At 27.4% G+C, this 21,496-nt stretch overlaps 1 protein-coding gene across 1 annotated transcript in view; it reads right to left on the reverse strand.

Moving 5' to 3' along the window:
• The window catches only part of hob (hobbit), an 86,485-nt gene that overhangs the window by 45,495 nt on the left and 19,494 nt on the right, over positions 1-21,496 (reverse strand). The window contains exons 7-16 of the mRNA XM_067280262.1: positions 20,030-20,141; positions 18,156-18,258; positions 15,823-15,934; positions 15,658-15,749; positions 13,836-13,908; positions 9,925-10,026; positions 9,286-9,345; positions 6,594-6,687; positions 3,530-3,737; positions 2,888-3,063 (exon numbers count right to left, since the gene is read on the reverse strand). Of these exons, the coding sequence (XP_067136363.1) occupies positions 2,888-3,063; positions 3,530-3,737; positions 6,594-6,687; positions 9,286-9,345; positions 9,925-10,026; positions 13,836-13,908; positions 15,658-15,749; positions 15,823-15,934; positions 18,156-18,258; positions 20,030-20,141 (1,132 nt within the window). The remainder of the gene's footprint in view (positions 1-2,887; positions 3,064-3,529; positions 3,738-6,593; positions 6,688-9,285; positions 9,346-9,924; positions 10,027-13,835; positions 13,909-15,657; positions 15,750-15,822; positions 15,935-18,155; positions 18,259-20,029; positions 20,142-21,496) is intronic.

The raw sequence follows: 21,496 nt of genomic DNA on the forward strand, positions 1-21,496 counted from the left end.
TCTGCTGCATATTTAATTATGAGCAGATCAACAGTATAGTTATCATAATAATAAAAAATATACCAAAAAAAAGCCACTAAAAATATATATTTTTTATTCTTAAGAACAACTCAAAATTTCAATACATAGCAAATCTGCTGTTTTTAGAGTCCAAACAATACAGAGTTTCATAACGTAATTACCAAGTATCCTTTGACTATGCATGTCCACCTTCATACCCTGTGAAGATGGACAGTCTGAAAATGCATGGAATTATACTATGGAACAGCATGTTGTTCAGACTTCAAAAAGCAAAATTGGTTTTTAGTTTCTTTATTGCATTTTATAATTTATGCAATATAAATTATAAATTAATACTAAATAAAATTCACGACTTCAGTTTATACTATATATATATATATAATATATATATATAATATAATTGTATAATTGCAATCATCAAACAAGTTCATATTAAAAACACAATTTTTAACAAAAACCATATCTAACTATTGAATATTTGATCTTAAATCGAAGTATTTTATTTAAACAAATGCAGGAGACTATCGGATTACAGTATTATATTATGGATTATAGTTAGATTGCTTATTTGTTTAAAATTTAATTAAAGAGCTAATGAGGAAAGTATAAGAATTTAATGCCAAAAAATGGAAAAGATTATTATTGAAATTTATTGAATCAAAATCAAGTTTCATAGTATGTTTTATTCATAAATTTAAAAAATCAAAAGTGTATTTTTCAAAAATTCCAAATTAAATTTTTAAAATTAATTTGTACAAGTTTAGTTTGTAATTTTTTCTTTTGGAGAGGTAAAATTACAAAAGCAAGAATTTGATTAATTTATAATTCAAGAATTTTAGTAATAACAAAAACAAATAAATCATCACAAAACTAATTGAATAAATTATTGACAGTAAGTTGACATCAAAAACTTCCCTCAAAAATAATAAATCCAGCTTAGAAATAAAATTATATATTGTTAGTACCAATAAAACACATATCATCACTATAACTCTCACATATAAAGAAGACATTGTCTAACAACAGCAAGTGATATGACATTGGTTGAAAAGTGTAGATAATTAGTTTTTTATTTTTTTGTTTTGTGTCTAAAGCTTGTTCACCAAATATGACTGGTTACTCATGTATATTCAGTGGCGTAGCGTAGTGGGGGCGGCAGGGGCGGCACTTATAGGGGGCGGCAAAATTTCACAATAAATAATAATATCTTGTAAAAATACCTAAATAAGGGGGCGGCAAAATTTTCCTCCGCCCCAGGCGGCTGACACCCATGTTACGCCACTGTGTATATTCCAATGGTTTAACCTTATCTGTGTTATATTTTTTTTTTAAATTTACAAAATTTAAGAAAATTCTTAAACAGACAATACAAAAAATATTTCTTCTTACTTGTTCTTTCACACAGATGAGTAGCCTGAAATAAAAGATCAACTCTGCCATGAAACTGTTATTTTCCCCATGTGCATGTGAAAGGACAAGTGAGAAGAAATATTTTTTGTATTGTCTGTTTTTGTAAATTTTTAAAAAATTTTTCTCCTGGCAATTTTTTTATCAAATATGTTACATTCGTTACATTTCTTTTGACAAAATGCTTACGGCAAAAGAAATGTATAGGATTTACAAAGAAAATACCAGTCTAACACATAATAAACATTATGTGTTAGACTAATATTTTCTTTGTAAATCCTAAGAAGGTTTTCTTTAATTTTTAAGTAAATGTTAACTAAAAAGTTTACCAAGACAGTTCAAGCCTTTATTTCACACCTTTTAGACCAAAACGCACAAAGTTAAAATTCAATTGCTAGAGTACAAGCCACTGTACTAATCTGATACTGGCCATATGAGACTATTTTGACTAACGAGAGTGCATGCAAGCTTTGATATCCTGGATTTTCATTAGTTTTAGTACACTCCTTCTACTAATGCATGATAAAAATACATGTTAATGAGCAATGGTTTTACAAGAAATCATTGTTTAAACTTTTTATATGCATTGCATTATACAGCAAGTTCTATACGTGAATTGTAATGAATAGGCAAGGACCAGCAATTAAAGCACCAAGTTAAAAAGTTCAATGCTGTGGGTTCATCCTGTTTTTTTCCAACTTCATTCCAAAATTTTTTCTGAAGTACAGGAAAAGTATTTGTTTGCTATTTGCAATTGTTAGTTTAAAAATATGTGAATGATTTTAATAATTACAAAACAGTATTTTTGAGCCACATATAATTCTCTAATAATTCACTGAATTACATACTTCAGAAAGAACTGTGAAACAAAAGTTGAAAAAAGATGTCAAATATGCATCATCAACCTTTTCAACCTAGTGCCTTACTCATTTATCCATGACTACTAATGATGATTTGTTCATAGAACTCAGTATATAACCCACATGAAAAAGTTTAAACAATGATTTCTTGTAAACTGTTGTAAATTTCTTGTAAATTGCTCATTGGCACAAGTTATGTTACTGTGCATTAGTGGAAGGGCATGGGTACTAAAATGCATGTCAAAGCTTGACTATCTTGTAAGTAGCACTTGTGGTCAATATGAATGTAATGCAATAACTACAAACCAAAACTTCCTATATAAATCCAGATATTTTTTTATAGTAATTTAATTCGTGAATTATAACATTAGCATTTTTAGAAAAAGAGACCAATTTTAGAATAAAATGAATTGAATTTTTTTTAGAAGGAAATACAGAAAAAATCTCTTTTCTTGTATTTTTCCTACTAAAAAATAAGAAAAAGAGTGAATGTCATCTGTTAATAAATTTGAATGAGTTGAACAGTTTATGAATATGAAACTTGCAACAATATTAAAGCAGTTTTTATGTGAAATATAGTTAGTAAGAAAAGTTTCTACCTCTGTAAGAACCTTCCTGCTCGGCACCAATAAGTTTACCCCAGATATGTAATTTGCGCAATTCAATTAAAGCCTGGGGAAAATCTCTTAACGACACAGTAATTGAAGAAATATTTGCTTGAATCATTCTACACCACAGAGTACAAAATTCAATTTCTTCTTCTGGAAATGGACTACTGTAATTTAAAAAATTAATCATTTTAATATTTTTTTAAAATATACAATATATTTTGAAATTTTTTGCAAGAAAATTCTAATATGTTTTCTTCTAATTTCTAAATTTGTTGATTTAGTATCTAAAGAGAATTTTAATATTTACAAAGTTGCCTGAATTCTAAGTGATGACTTAGTTTCTGAAGTCATGAAAACAAACTCCACAAACTTCTTATAACAACTAAAAATCAGAGAACAGCAGCATTAAAGGGACTGAGAAGAGGAACAAAGGAAAAGGAAGAAAATATAACAACAAAGAAGCATTTTTAACAAGAGTAAAACAGAAAGTCATTAAACCTTGACAAAAGTCTTTTTCTGTTCTTTGGATATAGATACATATATAAAGGATAAATTTCAGTATATAATATGTTTTATTAATATAAATTTTTTAAATTTCAAATTTATTTATAATTGACAATATAGAAGTACCTGTCATCAATCTCTCTCATCGAAGTCAAGACTCTCTCTTTACCATGGTATGATAAATCAGCAACAAACATGATATCAATTTCATCCAGCTTCCACAACAACAAATTGGTCCTCTTTTTAGTATGCTGATAAAGTTGTTGTGATCGTTTTATGTAAATTTCTGCATTCTTCTTTGCAAAAGTTGCATATAACTCTTCTAATTTTGCAGCTGTAATGTATGAAAGTAAATAGTAATATAAAATATTATGTTCATCTAATTTTTAATATAAAGAAATCAATTTTTTTAATCCTGACAATCTGCTTCTCATAAATTATTAGGTATTAACCAATATCTAAAAGAGCATAAAAAGAAAAAAATCAGATAAACGTGCATTAACTAAAAGTAAGATAAAAGCGATTTCTGAATGACTTACTTTACAAATGTATTGATTTGAAAACTGCATGTTTTTATTATTGGAAATGATTAATAATTTTGAAAACCCTTTTAAAAATGTATGAATGTATATTCTCTTACTTCTTTCTTAATTCGTAAACCAAATTTTTGGTACAATATTTTGTTCCAAATTTCAATTGTCTGACTTGCAGCAACTCAAGTAACTATGTTATTTTTTGACACATTATTTATTTTCTCACTAGTATAAATGCATTTTGAATTATGATATTTAGTAATTCCTCTTCAGTATACATATATAAATGATACAAAACTTTTAAAAAATTACAGTTCAGTCCACATAAGTGAACACCCTAAGGGGAAAGTGGAAATGTTTCAAATTATCTGATATGATGACTAAAACAAAGTTGAAAGAAAAAAAACCACAAAACTACAATTAAGAAAATACAGTAGTGCTTTACACAGTACATGCAAACCATCACTGGCACAAAAATTGGTTTCCATCACTTTTTGTTTCAGTATTGGCCCTGAACTAGGAAGATTCAATAAGCGAATTTGTTTTAGCCAATGTATCAGAGCATCTTTGAATGTTTGTACGGCAACTTTCTCTGGCATTTTTGAGACAGCTGCAATGTATACCCAAGAAAAAGTATCTTAATTTCCTCTTTTTTCTTCAGGATTCCCACCAATGTTATTCTTGGAAGATTTTTTTGTTTTGCAAATTCAACTTGTGAAGTTTTATTACATTCAAATTCAGATAAAAGTTCATATTTTTCCTTCAGTGTAAGCGTTGTTAGCTTTTGGATATTCATTTCTAATAGAAATGTAAAACATGTGCTAAACATAATGCATGAATGAAAAGTGAGAAAATGCAAAGTCAGATTCTGCTGTGATGTTGATATAGATTGCATATTTTCTTTTAGTTTATCTGTTGTTATTTTATATATAAAAATACATAAAATGTTAAGGTATTTTTATTAATATATGTATATTAATAAATAAGTTGACTTCCCTCCTGAAAAAACATGAGTTTACACCACACAGTAAGCTGTGTGGTGTGAACTCATCAAGTCAACTTATAAGACAAATGAGTGTGGGACAGAAAAAGTATGTTGATTTATCTTGTGGTGACAAGTTAAATGATGTCAAGCAAACCAGAGTTTATTAACATTAATGCTTATATAAGTCATGTTTAATTGTCAAGGAGTCCAAACACCATTTGATAGATATATCTGCTACATAAATACTTGTAAGCATTACATTTTAATTTGTAATAGTATGAATTGTACTTGTATGTATATAATTTTTTAAAAGGTTTGTATCATTTTACATGTATACTGAAGAGGAATTACTAAATATCATAATTTGAAATACATTTATACTAGTGAAAAAATAAATAATGTGTCAAAAATAGCATAGTTACTTGTGTGACCAGAGAATCAGTACCTCTTTGATACCTTGTCAGGACTAACGCCACTGTGTCTCGGGTGACACGGAAACCGAGACGGCATATAGGAGCGGTCGCATACACAAGTTATCAGATTCGGGATGGAGATGAGAGGAGAGGAGAGGAGAGGCAGCCAAACCAGAAGTGACTTACTCGACTACAAGGTTAACAGCTCAAACAACTAATTTAACGTGACAGATGCCATCCAGAGAAATGAAAACGAAGAGAATGATAAAGACAAACACCCAAAAAAGTTCTCCCAATTGAAACATGTAACCCATGAAACCCAGTGGCCATAAAAAACATAGACCCATAAACCGAATCATAAATACCAAAAGCAGCTTCATAATACTCGAATCCCTGCAACACAGAAAATTAAACACCCAAAAACAAAGTTAGAAAAAAAACATGCTGACCGATCGACAGAGTTTACATGACATCAGGGGTTATAAATACCTGGTGCACTGGGTACAGGTTTTCCAAATGGTTGTGGAGTCACTGGTTGAGGTCTAGGATTCTCTCTAGAAATGTCTCTGTGGTCTTGAATGGCAGTTAAAGTCTATTTGAAGTTGAAGTAAGTGGATTCTTTGGAAGCGTTCCTGGAGAAGCACAGAATATTCGGAAAAGAACAGGCGGTGATGATAAACCTTCTCGGGTGGCACTAGGGGATACTCTCCCAGACTCTCGACATCCCCTGTTCCTTGAGTTCTTTCTTTTATATTTCCAAGTCACATTGTCCCTTTTCCCCAATAGGGAAATTTTTGTTTTAGTTCCTCATGATGCATTCTGAGTTCCCTGGGAAAGGAAATGACTCTGGGGAGAGAAATGCACTCATCCTCTGGTAATAAAATGGAAAAAGGATATTTTTCTGAGAGTTAAGTAAATTAAAAAACTAGATGAAAAATGAATTTTTCTTTCGAACATTTCATCAAAACTGATCTCTCACACTTGAGTTGCTGTGAATCAGACAATTGAAATTCAGAACAAAATATTGTACCAAAAATTTAGTTTACAAATTAAGAAAGGAGTAAGAAAATATAATCATACTCCAAATCTCTGCTGTAAAATAATTAATGTATGGAGGTACTGTATATTCAATTTGAAAATCCCTTAAATGCAGAGTAATAGAGACCGTACATTCTAATATGCATTCCCAAAGAAATTGCTGTCTTCGTCTATCAATTACTAGAAATATCAGATATTAAATCACAGAAAAACAACTTTACCAGGAAGAAGTAATTTCCGTTTTATTAATTTTTCAATCTTTTCGTCCAATATTCTTCGTCGCTTTAAACTCTCGTGATATTCATCTTCTAACAACTAGAATAATAATAGAAATTTATAAGGTCATTAATGACATTTAGTATTTTCTTTTATTTTAAATTATTAAAAAAATTCTATATTAAAATATAATTAATGCTTTTACTTCAATATCAATATCCAAACTTAAAATTATGTACAATAATGTTATTTTAAAAACTTTCAGTTTTAATGTTATACATAAAGATATAATTCTAAACAATTACTTCATTTATGTAAATATTTGTTATAGTAAGTATGTTACAATAGTTTTCTAAATTCAACTCAAATAACTGTACCTGGATAATAATAATCATCATAATGTATGTAATTACGTTGTTTTTAAAGTTTTTGTATTTTTTGTAGTTTTTGATTGTAAATACTTGTTATGATGTTTTGAGATTTCTGATGTCTTCATGAATAATTTAAGAAATTAAAAACTAAATTTACAACATTTTAAAAGTCTCTCTTGCCACATAATGACCATTTGAGGTTTTTAGCCAATGGTTATTAAGTAAGGCAACTGCAGAATATAAATTCATTATATAATATCAAAATATATGCAATACAGTAAAATCTCAATCTAATGTTCCTCAATTTAATAATCATATAATTGGACTGCAATTTGAAAAATTGTAGACAGTATAAATTTCCACAGTTGTCCATCTGTCCTTAATCTCAAGAACAGACTTAGATAGATGAAAATCGAGACTAGATATGCAATGACCAGCACAACTCTACTGATAACAGGAAAAGTATGATGTACAGGGGCAAGACACTACTGTACTAATTTGAGATGGAGAGCATATATTTTAAATAAAATATATTAAAAATTTGATTAAAAATTGCAACCTGGCATTTTGACGATGTCACAATAAAATAATTGCACGTTATACACTTACTTTTCTCTAATAAACATTTTACTCAATTTACCAATCATTTTAGTTGGTCCTAAAAGCAATTTTTGCATTGATCTAATATTAAGTTATGAATTTGGTAAAAATTTCTCCCCTGCTAAAGGAAATTAATAATAGGATTAAAATAGCTCTACAACCTAAAATGCTGACCCTCATTTAGTGAATTTAGTAGCATTGCCATCACCTGATGATTCATAGAGAAGTGCAATCACAGCACTACATGCCTGCCTACACACTTCATGCAAAATGGAAAGGATTTCACAATAAATTATGGGATTTTTTAATACAACAACAAATCCAAATGCCATTATTATAAGTGTTGCATTTATTGATAGCAAAATTAAACAGAAATTAATAAAGAAAAAAAAACAGCATTAAATGTTTTTTTTTCTGTTTTACTTGATCTGCCACTATTTAAAGCCATTTGTTTCCATACTTCTGTTTTATCTTCTTGTTTTTAATTTGGGTCTTTTTGTCATAAAGAAAGGATGACATCTGATATTCTCTAATAGTTTTTCAATGGCAATATCTGACCATCTAATATTTGCCATTTTTTGCACATTTTTTAAATTTCTTGATTTAACATTTATTTTTATCAGTCCCAGAGAATAGTCAGATTGAGATTTTAATATATACAAAAAATTATAATAAAATTGAGTAACATTCTGTAAACTAATATTTTCTGGATAATTAAATGTATTCAGTATAAATCTAGAAATATAGCACTTCATGCAACATCAATAATCTGTTCACTGAAAATCAGACATTCTGTAGGAAAATGTTAACCAGGAGCTTATTTCTCATTATTTTAAGCAGGAAAAATTATAATGCATTATGTCAATCCAAAACTCCCAACTAATTTCAAAAACATAACAGCTAAACACAGGGCTGGCAAGAGCTATAGGTGCACTAGACAGTCGGTCACCCAGATGCAAAAATTTAGAGATATTACAGCCAACTTCAGTTAAAGGAAAATATTTATCAATTATTTTAATTAGATTTATATATATATATAAAGAGCTGTTGTATGTAGGAGGGTTGGTTATTCAATGCACAAGACATCTAGTACAAATGAAGAGGATGTCAAAAACCCTTGGGCTAGCCCTGTCTATACCTAAGTTACAAATGCTCATGTTAGGATATAAAACACTTAATGCATTGCTTTCTGAACACCAACAGTTAATATAAGTAAGATTTTTTTGTATGAAATAAAATTGTAAAGGCTGCATGACATACTGCAAACATTACAATCATAACATAGCAGAGCAAAAATACATGTCTGCTGTTCTGCCAGTAAAACATTAAGTGAGAAGATACTAAGTAGGAGATACCAGTATATAAAACAGAAAATTTGTGTGTCCAGAAATTGTGATGTATGTTAAAATATAGCTATTTCATGTTGGTAATGATAATATATGTGATGATACATCATAAACTGCAAGAAATTGTTATAAAATAAAAAAAACATAGATAGAAGATGAATATGCAATAAAATTATTGCATAACATCTAGTGAATTAAGTTGTTTAGTATCTATAAATATACATTATTGTTTATAAAAACATTACTACAAATGTTCACATTTATATAATTACACATTAAATTGTAATACTACTAAAAAAAAACTGAATACAATATTAAAGATAACATTTTAAATTATAGATCAGAATTCTTTCTTAAAATAATGAAATAAAACATCTCACTTCAAAATTATCTCTTAATTTCACTTCGAACGGATCATCTTCAATTTCCATAGAAAATGCCTGTAAAGTTTTTAATATTGAAATTATTAATATAAGCTGTTAGATTTTATAATTAAATTCTAAATGTTGTTATTAAATTTTACTTTACAATAAGTAGTTATTTTGTAACTTTTTGTTTGTTCATATAAAATGTGTAAAGTTATTTACTGTTAAATTAAATAATTATCTCAATACAAATTGGTGGAGAAAGCTTATTAAATTGTAATGGATTTTTTATTAAGATATTTTGTTTTGTTATGATTTTCATTTTATTTTTACTTTATTACTTAATTTTAGTAATTGTTTTAAAAAGTAATAAACATGTTATTTTGATGTTCAAAAACAATTAAGAAGTGTTAAAGTCATAAAAATAATTCTTATTTACAGTGATTAATAGTTTGTAAAGTATGCTTTTTTTGAAGTTGGAATATAGATGATTAAACATGAAAATTATTAATGTAGATAATTCTGAGAACAATTTACAGTATTAAAGTTTTGATTACTGTAAGACTATTTTTTACAAAAAAAATCAGTTTTGAAAAAAAATTTAAATTTCTTAAATCTTAAATAAATATCAATAGAAGTTAAATTCAGAAGAACCTTAATTTTGATGGAGACGTCGGCAGGTAAAGGTGAACTTAAGGTAAACGCTTTCTTTTCTCTCTTATGAATTAATTTCAGCCATTTAATAATGCTGACTGCCTGAAAAATTAAATTTAATTAATTAGTTTTTTTTATTTCAAGAAAATTTATGTATTGCTTTAAAAGTTATCATCTCACAAACATATAAAATAATTTGGCTTCAGGCATACATTTTAAAAAAGTTATACAATTGTTCTTTATAATGAATGCACAATGGGTGTCAATCTAAATATTTCACACTTCAATAGACTTACCGAACATTTGTAAATGCTTTAGCATTATTTTAATTTAAATCCATACAAGTTTAACAAAGTTTTCTGTATGAATGCATGTCAGTTATAATACTATGATCTATTTAAAAACAATTTAACCTAATAAAGTCCAAGTCTGTGCTTAAGTTGCCCACATCTGCTTTATAGTGAAAAGAAAAAATTATATGTTCAGAATAGCCTTTTATTATAATACAGTAGAGCATTGATTATTATCTGAATCAATTGGGGACTGGGGTTGTTCGGAAAATCGATTTTTTGGATAACCAATTATGTACAAAAAAAATACATTATTAATATAGTATATTAGTATATCCCATGTAATTAGTATATCAGTATATCCCAATAATAGTATATTAATATATCCCATGTTAAAATTTTTCTCTGTTGTGTGTCGCTTCATGTTGAATTTTCGTCGATGTTAACGAAAATTTTTATAATAATAATCGTGATTATTGTATCGTTAAAAATTTTTTCTTTATTGTGTACAAATAAAATAAATATATTGAAAAATATAAAACAAAAAAAAAATTATACTTTAGAAGTTAATCTAGTATCAAAAACGTTCGATTCAGCACGACACGTCCCGACACAGTCCGAGTGGAATGCTTTTGGTTAACCGATGTTTCAGTTGATCGGTGTTCAGATAATCAATGCTCTACTACAGTTTAGATAAATTTCTTTAAAGTAAATCTAAAAACTAATATAAATATAAATTTGAATATAACATTCACTTTAGAACCCACATACTTGTTCTTAACAAGAGTGAAGAAAAATAAAATTACAAATGCATTTCATTTTTAAATTTGCTAAAGAAGCATTTATAACTTAATTTTCTTTTTTATTTATGCTTTTGTGTCCAAAAATTACTAGTTTAGAATGTAAAATAATTAATTACAAGTAAATTTTATATTGAAAACATCTACTAGATATTACACTGAATGTTCTTATCAATTTTTCACCTAAGAATTTAATAATGCCATGTAATTTGACCTCCAGATTTTCAGCTCAAAATTCTGATTTAGACTTATGTTCACCGTATAAATCAACTCCAAACATATGGTGGGCTACCAGTAAATTAAAACTGAAATATGGACACAGTACAGAGTAATTTAAGGACTTTGTTTTCATTGCCAGCCTGAATCACAGTAAGTGGTGCAGAGCAAATGTGAAAAGTGCCAGTACAGTTATTTATCAATCTGTGGTAAAGGTTTGCATTTTATACCTACCATATAAACGGTAGTTAGACTCTTAGTTTTGGATAAAGACTTTTCAGTCTTAAAGATCAATTTACAGATACATATGATAATTTCAAACTTTTCCTTTTCAAAGCAATCTTCTTAAAACAATATAATAAAATGCAATCATAAACATAGATGGTTATATCAGTAATTAATGATGGGCATTAACTACATAAAAAGTAGTTTAGTAGTATAAAAGGCGATGTAATTTAATTACTACTTAACTAGGTTAACTGTAACTGTAGTTACTTTTTTTTTATAAAATTAGCTGAAACTACTAGTTAACTACATTTAAACTACTCAGAAATAGGAAAACAAAGCATTAGACTGGATTATAATAAATTCTGTTTTCATTTACATTCTTATTATTTAACATTTCTCAGAATAAGTGTTTCTCAAATTTTTCATCTGACATTCAGCCCTGAATAGGTATTAAAATTTGCCCTGATAAGAAAAACAGATGTTTCCAGTGCAGCACAACTGGCAAAGATAGTGTTGTATTCCAAAACTGCAATCTTTAGATGCTGATAATTGTGTAACACACTCAAACTATTATTACTGTTTTCTAAATTTCTGATTTTACATGAAAATGCCTGTTCACTATTTTAATTGAAGAAGTAAAGAAATAAGTAATAATTTGATGCAAGAACTAAACAAAATATATATATATTTACATACTTAAGCGATGTATTTTCTTATACATGTACTGTACATGGCAAAAACATAGCAAAGCCTAATTGCTTAATTTGTTTAAATTTAACTCTTATCAACTGGATAATATAAAAATTTCAATTGTTATAATTGCTCAAAAATGAAAAGAAAAATTGAACCAAACATGTTGAATTATCTTCACAAAAATTAAGATGTAATCACTCTGCTCAATAAATTATGCCAAGAAAACATTAATGCATTAAAAGAAAAACTAGCTAGAATAGTTAAAAATAAACATGAAAGTAGTTTAATAACTGAATTGGAACAGTAATTGTAATCAATAGTTAACTATATTGAGAGTAGATAACAATGTTGTTTAATTACAATAGTAGTTAACTACTTTCCATCTCTAGTCAATAATATGTCTAATATCTCAAATACAATGGTACTTCATACTTTGAATGACTAATTTTGAACACCAAGTTGAGTCCAAATGTTAAATTTGACAAAACTTCATCTTCCAGTTCAAACAATGCTTCAAAGTTTGAATTGTGTGTGCAGTGAAAAATGCACTCAAAGTATAAATGTAATCTGTTGTAAACACAAGTAGTCATTCACTCTCACATTATGTTTATATGTTGTTGGTGCTTTTTTTTTAATTTTATTTTTGGTATGTTCGGTTATATATGGAACTTTTTAAACCATATGTGAAATGTTCAGAGTTTAGGAGCATCTTCTATTACCGAGTATTAATGCAAAAGAGTAATAATTTTATACCAACAAAAATTAAATAAGAAAAAAAATCAATAAAAATATAAATTTTGATAATTAAATGTAAAAAAAGAAAGTAAAAGTAACATTTCAATTTTTTATGACAATTTAAAATATGTAAAGGTAAAAATAAAAATACACAGAAACCGAGGTAAAGTACACATAATGTACAGGAAAAAAGGCTAAAAAAAAGGAATGTAAATTAACAATACATTGAATCAAATTCAAGAAAATAATTGGAAATATCATATGAAACTTCAAGTAAATGAATATTGTTCTACTGGTTATATTCTACTTTTTGCCAAATGTCAAAAATAAAATCACAGGAGTTATCAAAAATAGAAATTAAAATTGAAATCTGAATAGACAAGAATATTGCTTATCTGGAAGAAAAGTGGCAGATCTCAAAAACCCCACTTATTTTTTGTTTTTGAATAGAATGAGTTGAAAATAGCTAAATTTTTGGCTAAAAATGTGTCACAAGTCATGTTACAAAAATAACTGGTAGATGACATATATATATATGAATGACATTAATTGAATATTATAACATTAGTTTTAAATTTCTTTTGAAAAGTTTTTAGAGTTGTCATTTTTCTTCTGGATGAGTGATGTAAACACTTAACATGTAAAGAAGTCTGACAATTTAGTCTAAGATAAATGATTTTGGAACCAGTTTGCTCCTCCATCAGATCCTTCAACAGAATGACAAAATTCAGAATTTAGATGTTCAAGAATGTTCAGCGATATAAAAGGTTTGAATATTCTTACATGTAAGAACTGACAAAACTCTTCATTGTGTTATGTGCAGACATTTAAATTGAAATATAAGTTTAAAAAAATTCTTTTGACATTCTTATCAGTTTGTGTTTGATGATACATTTGACAATATTTACTAATTTTTAAACATTATTTTAATATGTCAGTCAACTGATACCTGTTCACTACAAGCTTCAGCAAATTTATACTGATATGGAAATGTTGCTTTTCCTTCATCGATATGTAAATTCCTGTAAATGAAAAGATATCATAATAGTTAGTAAAAACTTTTATATTAATTTTTCTAAAATTTAAGTTATAAATCTTTACAATTATAATTATTTTAAATTTTTACTATATTATTATTGTAGCAGTTTGAAAGAATTTTAAATTATAATCATTATGCTTCAGCAAATACAAAAAAACATTTATAAAACTGTCAAAATAAAAGTAATTTTAAGAATAAAATCTTCATGATAAAAATAAATTTAAAAAAAAAAATTCTTTAATATATTTTTACTATTTAGATTACCATCAGCTATTTTCTAATGAACTATTTGTTTTAATATATGGTATCATCATCAGACGACTTCATTAACCATTTTATTTTAATATTTTTTTACAGAGGCAAGCCTTAAATAAAAGGTCATCTCTAAGTAAAGTTTTGTGTAGTTTTGGTTTGTCAATGGTAACTGTGAAATGACAGATTGTGAAGACAAAATTTTTTTGTTTTATATTCCTCAATATATTTTTACTATATAAATTACCATCAGCCATTTTTTTACTGAACTAATGAGTTAAAAACTCATTAGTTCAGTAAAACTCGCTTTGGGAAACCCAGGATTGAATCTGAGCAGTCAAGAAGACCTCAGAAATTTTTTCATGAGTGGTCCATCCCAAATATATCAAACTCCCTCACCATCTCGTCATCCCCATCATGAGCGTGGCCAAATCCACAATGGATCCTCTTATTAACTACATCAGCAAGGTGTAGTCTACACTTGACTGCATTTTTTAACATGATCATCAAATTAGAAACATAATCCTTAAAGGAACCTTCAATTTGGAAAAAGGATGGAAGCCCAGTGATGCCAAATCAAAACTATAGGTACAATAAAAAATATTCTGTTAAATGTTTAAAAGATTCACAGTATTATTAGCATTACATGACTATTATTATCACACAACAACATTATAACTGATAGAACTACCAGCTGTTTCTTGCTTATATTATCTTGATTTTAATTCCTTATAGTAATAAGTATCTTAATAGACAAAGCATCTATGTTGGAAGAATAGATCCACGTGAAGCCTGTCTGTTCCATGTTTCTATATTTTAACTTGTTTATATTCAAAATAAATGAATAGGAATCTTGTCAGCATCAGACAACATTAATCAGTATGAGCATATACAGCTAAGCTTTCTAAGAAAAGTGACTAAGTTCTTGATTAGCTGTCCAATGGGCATGTAAAGAACACTATAACCCATTCATATGTAGAAGTGAATTCGTCCAATGGAACCTTTAACATCCATCCCAAACAGCATGACTTCCCATTAAATGGTAGCGGTTTGAATTTTAGTAAAGTCAGGACACATGATTTAAATAAAAAATGGAAAGAGAAAGAGAAGATCTCCAGAATTATATGTCATGTAGCATTTGTATGCATGTATGTATGTACATACATAGCATGTAAAATTTTTCCTGTAAATAAATATACTTTGGAAGTATAGACTCTTGACTAGATTCACAATGTGTTTTCCAAGAGATGGAGATATGTGAACCCAACTCCTTCTGTAAAATCACAAAGTTTTTTACGAAAAACAACCCCTAGCAAACAAAATGCAAATATGAAAATTTAGGTGTTCAATCAACACCTAAATAACCTTATTTTTTGAAATTCCCTCACAGATTTTTCTCCTAAATATTACAAAAAACATTTTATCATTATTTTAAATAATACCTTTTCATGATTCAGAATAAAAATAATGAAAAATTTACCAAGCTTTATTTTTCTGTAGCTCCAATTTTCCAAAATTTTCCCGATATATCACATTAGGTTCTTCTGCATCAAAAGATATTAAACTCAATTGCTGTAATTAATAAAGTAAAAAGATTATTCATTGATAAAAATAATATTGAAATAGTAACAAATAAAAATGTTACCTTAAAAATAAATATATCATAATCATTAAAACAAATATTGAGATTTTCAGCTTGAAAACTTGAACGATTGTGAAGAAAAGCTATTGATAAATCATTAGAGGAAACAACTAACCTATAAAAAAATTAAAATTTTAATATTTACTTGTTACATTGTTTATTAAATAATGATCAATCATTTAACATAATAATTATTTTAATAATTTAAATGATAACGTGAATTTAAAATTACACATTTTATTCTGTTTTTAAATTTAATTAACATTTTTAATAAAATAATTTAGTTTCAACAGAATTTTAAACCAAAGTTTGTAAACCAGTTTTAAAAGTTTATAAACCAAAGATTTTGTAAACTTCACATTTAAATTTAATAAAATTAACATCAGTTTCAAATGTGAGATACTTACCAAATTAATTGCTATTTAAAATTATATGAAATCCATTTGAAAAATTTTTTAAAAATTTTATACAAAATAGCCATAAAGTCAGAATAATCTGGATCAACAGAAATATCATTTTGATGCACTGCATTCATTACAGTTTTGTACAATACACCAACTATACCATCAATTGTTAATGAGAGAGAATGAATTGAACACATCATATATTATAACGTAATATCAATAAACAATTTATTATATATATTTGTCTGTTTCCAGACTTTATGACCATCTTAAATATTGAGGTATTTTATAAAATATTAATGATATTTAAGAAATTAATTATTTTTAAATGACAGAATAAATATTTTTGTCATTTTGTACTCATCATTACTAAGATGATCAACTATCAATTCTATGTACAATATTATACACATAATGGAGTCTTTAAAAGAAGGAAATATTTTAAAATTCAATCTTTCAAAATACATAACCATATTACCTTATTATTTTTGTAAAACAATTCTTTATATATGATAAATTGAGTTATAATTGTAAATTCTTCAAAGCCACAGACATATCACTATGTACCAAATTGTAAATCCAAATTAATAATCATATGAGATTGTTCAGATTAGTGATGCTATATATAAAGAAAGGAAGTCACAAAGGGCTAAAAACAAATACTTATATTTAAAAAACACTTATAAATTTATTTCAAACTTTAGTACAAAAATATGTAGTACATGTTAATTTTAAAAATTTGTCATGTTTTTAAAAAATAATCTATGATTTCTTTTTGTTTTCATTGGAATCTTTCAGGAAAAATAAACAAAATTGTCTTAAATTAAGTAAAGTTTGGATAAGGGCAAGTTCAGATTAGCAAGAGTGCATTGTATATCATTCACTTATCATACAATAAACTTTAACATGCTTTATGTTTTCCATAACAGATTTTCAATTTAAAATATTGGAATGCAGAATAGAATGCATTATAACAGTAACACTTTCAGTAGACACATGTAAAGGAATGTCTACAAGAAGTACTAAATGCATTTAAGTATGGTAAATTGTTAAAGATAAATATAAATTAAACTTTAAAAAATTAAATGTCTGCTAACAGTTTATATAAATAATGCTAGTGTAGTTTTTGTGTACAAAGAAATAAGCTTTTGTACATTGTTATAGTATCATTACACAATGGACATTGACAGACGAGACAAATGGGGCCTTGCCCTCCCCTTGGTATCAAATAAAACATTGCACAATTTATAATTGTAAAAGTGACCAAAATATTTAACCTTACACCCTTGACCATGAAAACTTTGATGAAATACTGTATTCTATAACATACTCGTAAAAAAAAACCAAAAATTAAATAAATAAATAAAAACTTATTGATGTAACTATTTGTCTCGAAACTTTGCCTTTTGGAAAATTTTCTGTAGAGTCCCATGCATTACACAAAGGTAAGTGTATTAATTATGCCTTGGATGCAATGTAAATCGAAGATTTTGTAAACTTCATATCTTAATTTAACAAAATTAACTTGAATCTTTTTAAAAGAACTCTAAGAATTTGTTCCTAATTTTAACTTGTCAAATTACCAATTATAATATAAATAAAAAGATCTTGGTTACTTGTTGTTCTCTATTATATGTATTTTCTTAGCACAATGTTGCCGTTGAGAACATACCACACAGGGAACACTTTCAGAGGAAAAGGTTGGTTTATTGGTGTGAATGGATATGCAACGGATAATGCATATCCATTCACACCAATAAACCAACCTTTTCCTCTGAAAGTGTTCCCTGTGTGGTATGTTCTCAACGGCAACATTGTGCTAAGAAAATACATATAAATAAAAAGATTTTTAAAATTAAAAAATATGAAATACAGTTAAATTTGTCTGTTACATACAATAAAATTACATAACAATCAAATTTCAAACTTTACCTATGAATTTTGGATAATTTGACTTCTATTAACATTTCTCCACAGATTTTTATGCTTAAATTTAGCATTTTATCATTACTTTGAGACTTTGATATTGTGTTTCCTGAAAAAAGAAATAAATGAATGAATTTTATAACATAAAAACTAACTTCAAAATTAAAACCAAAAAATAATTTCATCAAATGAAAATGTTCAATAATTTTTTTAGCATTTTTAATTTAAAAAATATTTCATAATAATTTATGACAAATCAGTTCAATCTCAACTGTATAGTTTAATAGCATCTTTTAATACCAACTTTTATCAATAATTAATTATATCAGAATAAATATAAAATACATTTCAAAATGATATCATTACATCAGACCTGTTTATTATATAAAGAATTTCTATAGAAGTCAGTTTATCAAAAACAAATTTTAAAAAATTCTACTGTTAATTCATAAATTCTATACTTTTAAAAATTTCAATAAGTTAATATAATAATTTTTTTCAATTCTTTAACTCTTTCTATCCTACAAGTACTAAGAAGACTATTTATCCAAGTGTGAGGTCTCAGACGACGTTCGAAATCGTGTAAATTGCAGAATTTGTGTGTTTAAATGATAACGATAAATTATATAATAAAGAGAGAGAAAAAAACCCTTAAACAACATGACACAAAATATAAACGAGTCCCAGGACAACTCCAACACATGTTAAATGATCTGTCAATGTCAAACCAAAAGGTAGAACTCCGACACAAGCACTCATAAATAGTCAATATGGGAAAACAATTTCGGAAAAGGGGAAAGATTTGATGGATAGAAAAACATAATGTATGATCGTTAAAGTTCCAATACATCAGAAATCACAAACAATGGGTTAAATTATGAGTGCGAGTCTTATGGTTTTATCAACAATCTCCGAGCATAATCAACAAAAAGGTGTCAAATAGACACCTCGAATCGGACCTTACCCGTGACCCAAGTTGGTCTTGGTTTTCATCTGGAAACAAAGGAAAGACCAATCGGAAAGTGAAGAATAGGACGAGGGCCAATCAGAAATACAAACAGTAGGAGAAAAACTATAAAAATCGGAACTTCAAAAGTCAAAGGACAGTCTCCTCTGGATTAAGCAAAAAGTTGTGACTATTAAGTTGTGTTGTGCTATCACTTAGTACGCTGCAACACCATCTCACCGATCAGCAGCATCGCCCAGTGATCCTATCTCGTCTGCCTGCGTCCGAAGTTCTCTTCACTCTGAAGGACTATAAAGAAGAGAAATTGACAAGTGTCGATGTAAGCATAAATGTTATCAAATAAACGGCTTTCTTTTGTGAAAACACTTGTCATCATTTGCCTCCTCCACCACAGCCCACATGCAAACTTCCCTTAGATTCATCCTGATGCGGGATTAACTGATTCCACCTAAGAGTCAGCAACCTCACACTGGTGTCAGTGAAGCGGGATTTTTGCTCAAACTTACACTGGTGCCAAGGAGTGGATTTTCAAGTCCCCTATCTCCACCAGTCGGCGACCTTACACAAGCCTATTGTGGTTTTGGGCCCTTATCAGATGATGGAAGATCCAAATCGAACCATTCATAAAAATTTTCAAGATTGACACAGACTCAAGTATAATTTTCTCTAAAGAGCCTGGTGATAAGGCCTTTGTCATTTCAGCTATCCAACTGTCAAAGTAATAATTTAACCATCAAACTATTCTGGTAACAATGACAAATTTCATTTAACAAAAAAATACCAAAATCTGCATTTTCTTATGATTACATATTAAAAAACATTTTGAAGAAAATCCTTGAAAATAATAAATATAAATGTAAAATTTATATGATTATATTATCTCTACAGATAAATAAAATTTCTCTTTTCTCACCTACAAGTTTGGTTTTAAAACTCTTCATTTCTTCTATAATATGAAATATTGTCATATGGACAGTTGTGGACCAATTTATTTGAATGATTTTCAATAGTTGAATCTTTGTTTCCTATAAGATAAATAATATATTTATGGACAAATTGTATGATTTTTTAATAAATTCTAAACACTAAACTTTCCTATGAAAGATTAATTAGTGTCGTTTATATTTTCCGAATAAAGTAATAAAAATACAAAAATATTTCCATAAAAATTTATGCATTTTGCATAAAGCATGCAAAATATCATTTCCAATTAGCTTTTGAGAACTTGAACTATAGAATGATCAAATGAAAAATGTATTTTCAAGAAGTAGCTCTAACAATGCTGTAAATGAGTGATGCTTGTTATGCCCCATCATGCATTGTGCAAAACATTTAAATCTGATTATTTGATTTATTATGAATTGAAAGAATAACAATTTCAATTTCTTTTCAGCATCATCAAGTCAATTCCTTCTATGTAAACTTATCATATGTATCCATGTAGCATCCAACCTGAAATGTCTGTGTATTATTTTTATTTAATTAGTTAATAATTGCAATTTCTATACAAAAGTCTACAAATGACTAAATAAATAATATATAAATACTGTTATAAATATGTAGCATAATATAGATTATTTTTGAAATAAAATCCTCATTAGCAAGTAGTTTAGATTTAATAATAAACTTAATTTGCTTTAACTCACATATAAATTATTTTTAAATTCAATGAAATGATGTCATTCATCTTTGACTCGAAGTAATAATGCTACAAAAGTGTCTAAGTCAGCAAGTTTGACTACTATGTTTTGTACACAAACTAAAAATGCTTTAAGTGAAGATCCAATAGAGGTAAATCAAAATTTAGCAGAAATAAATGAATTTGATAAGATTATGGATTTTTGCTTGAACTTGACTTTCAGTTAAAGAAAAGTGAAGTTAATTCTCCTACAGAATTTTTTTTCAAATTGAAGAGATCATATACTAATAATTGATTTGCAAAATTAGTCACATGTTGGAAAGAAATGGAGTTTCTCATATTTTGTTGGATTACACAAAACAGGATTGGTTTTTTTTTTATTAAATATTCAGAGGAATAGTATTTACAATAATTGAATTGATTACAAAAACCAATCTATACAGAAAGTTTCATAGATCCGTCAACCTATCTTTTCTGCCATCAAATGGATACATCTATTCTAATTTGCCATTTAAAGTCAAAAGGTTCTTTATGCAATTAAGACTAAACAGTTTTATATAATGTTAGAATCAAATTTTTTGAAATAAATAATGCAAAATGTACAATATGTCAAGAGCTAATATCAATTTTTCATATTCTTTGCAAATGTAGTAAATTAGTGGTTATTAGAGAAAAATTTGATTTCTCTTACTTGGAAAATTGTTCTTCAAAGACTGATGTATATCGATTGATTTACCAAGG

The sequence above is a fragment of the Centruroides vittatus genome, unplaced genomic scaffold (assembly GCF_030686945.1).
Source record: "Centruroides vittatus isolate TY-2023 unplaced genomic scaffold, ASM3068694v2 contig_882, whole genome shotgun sequence".
In the NCBI taxonomy this organism is placed as follows: Eukaryota; Metazoa; Arthropoda; class Arachnida; order Scorpiones; family Buthidae; genus Centruroides; species Centruroides vittatus.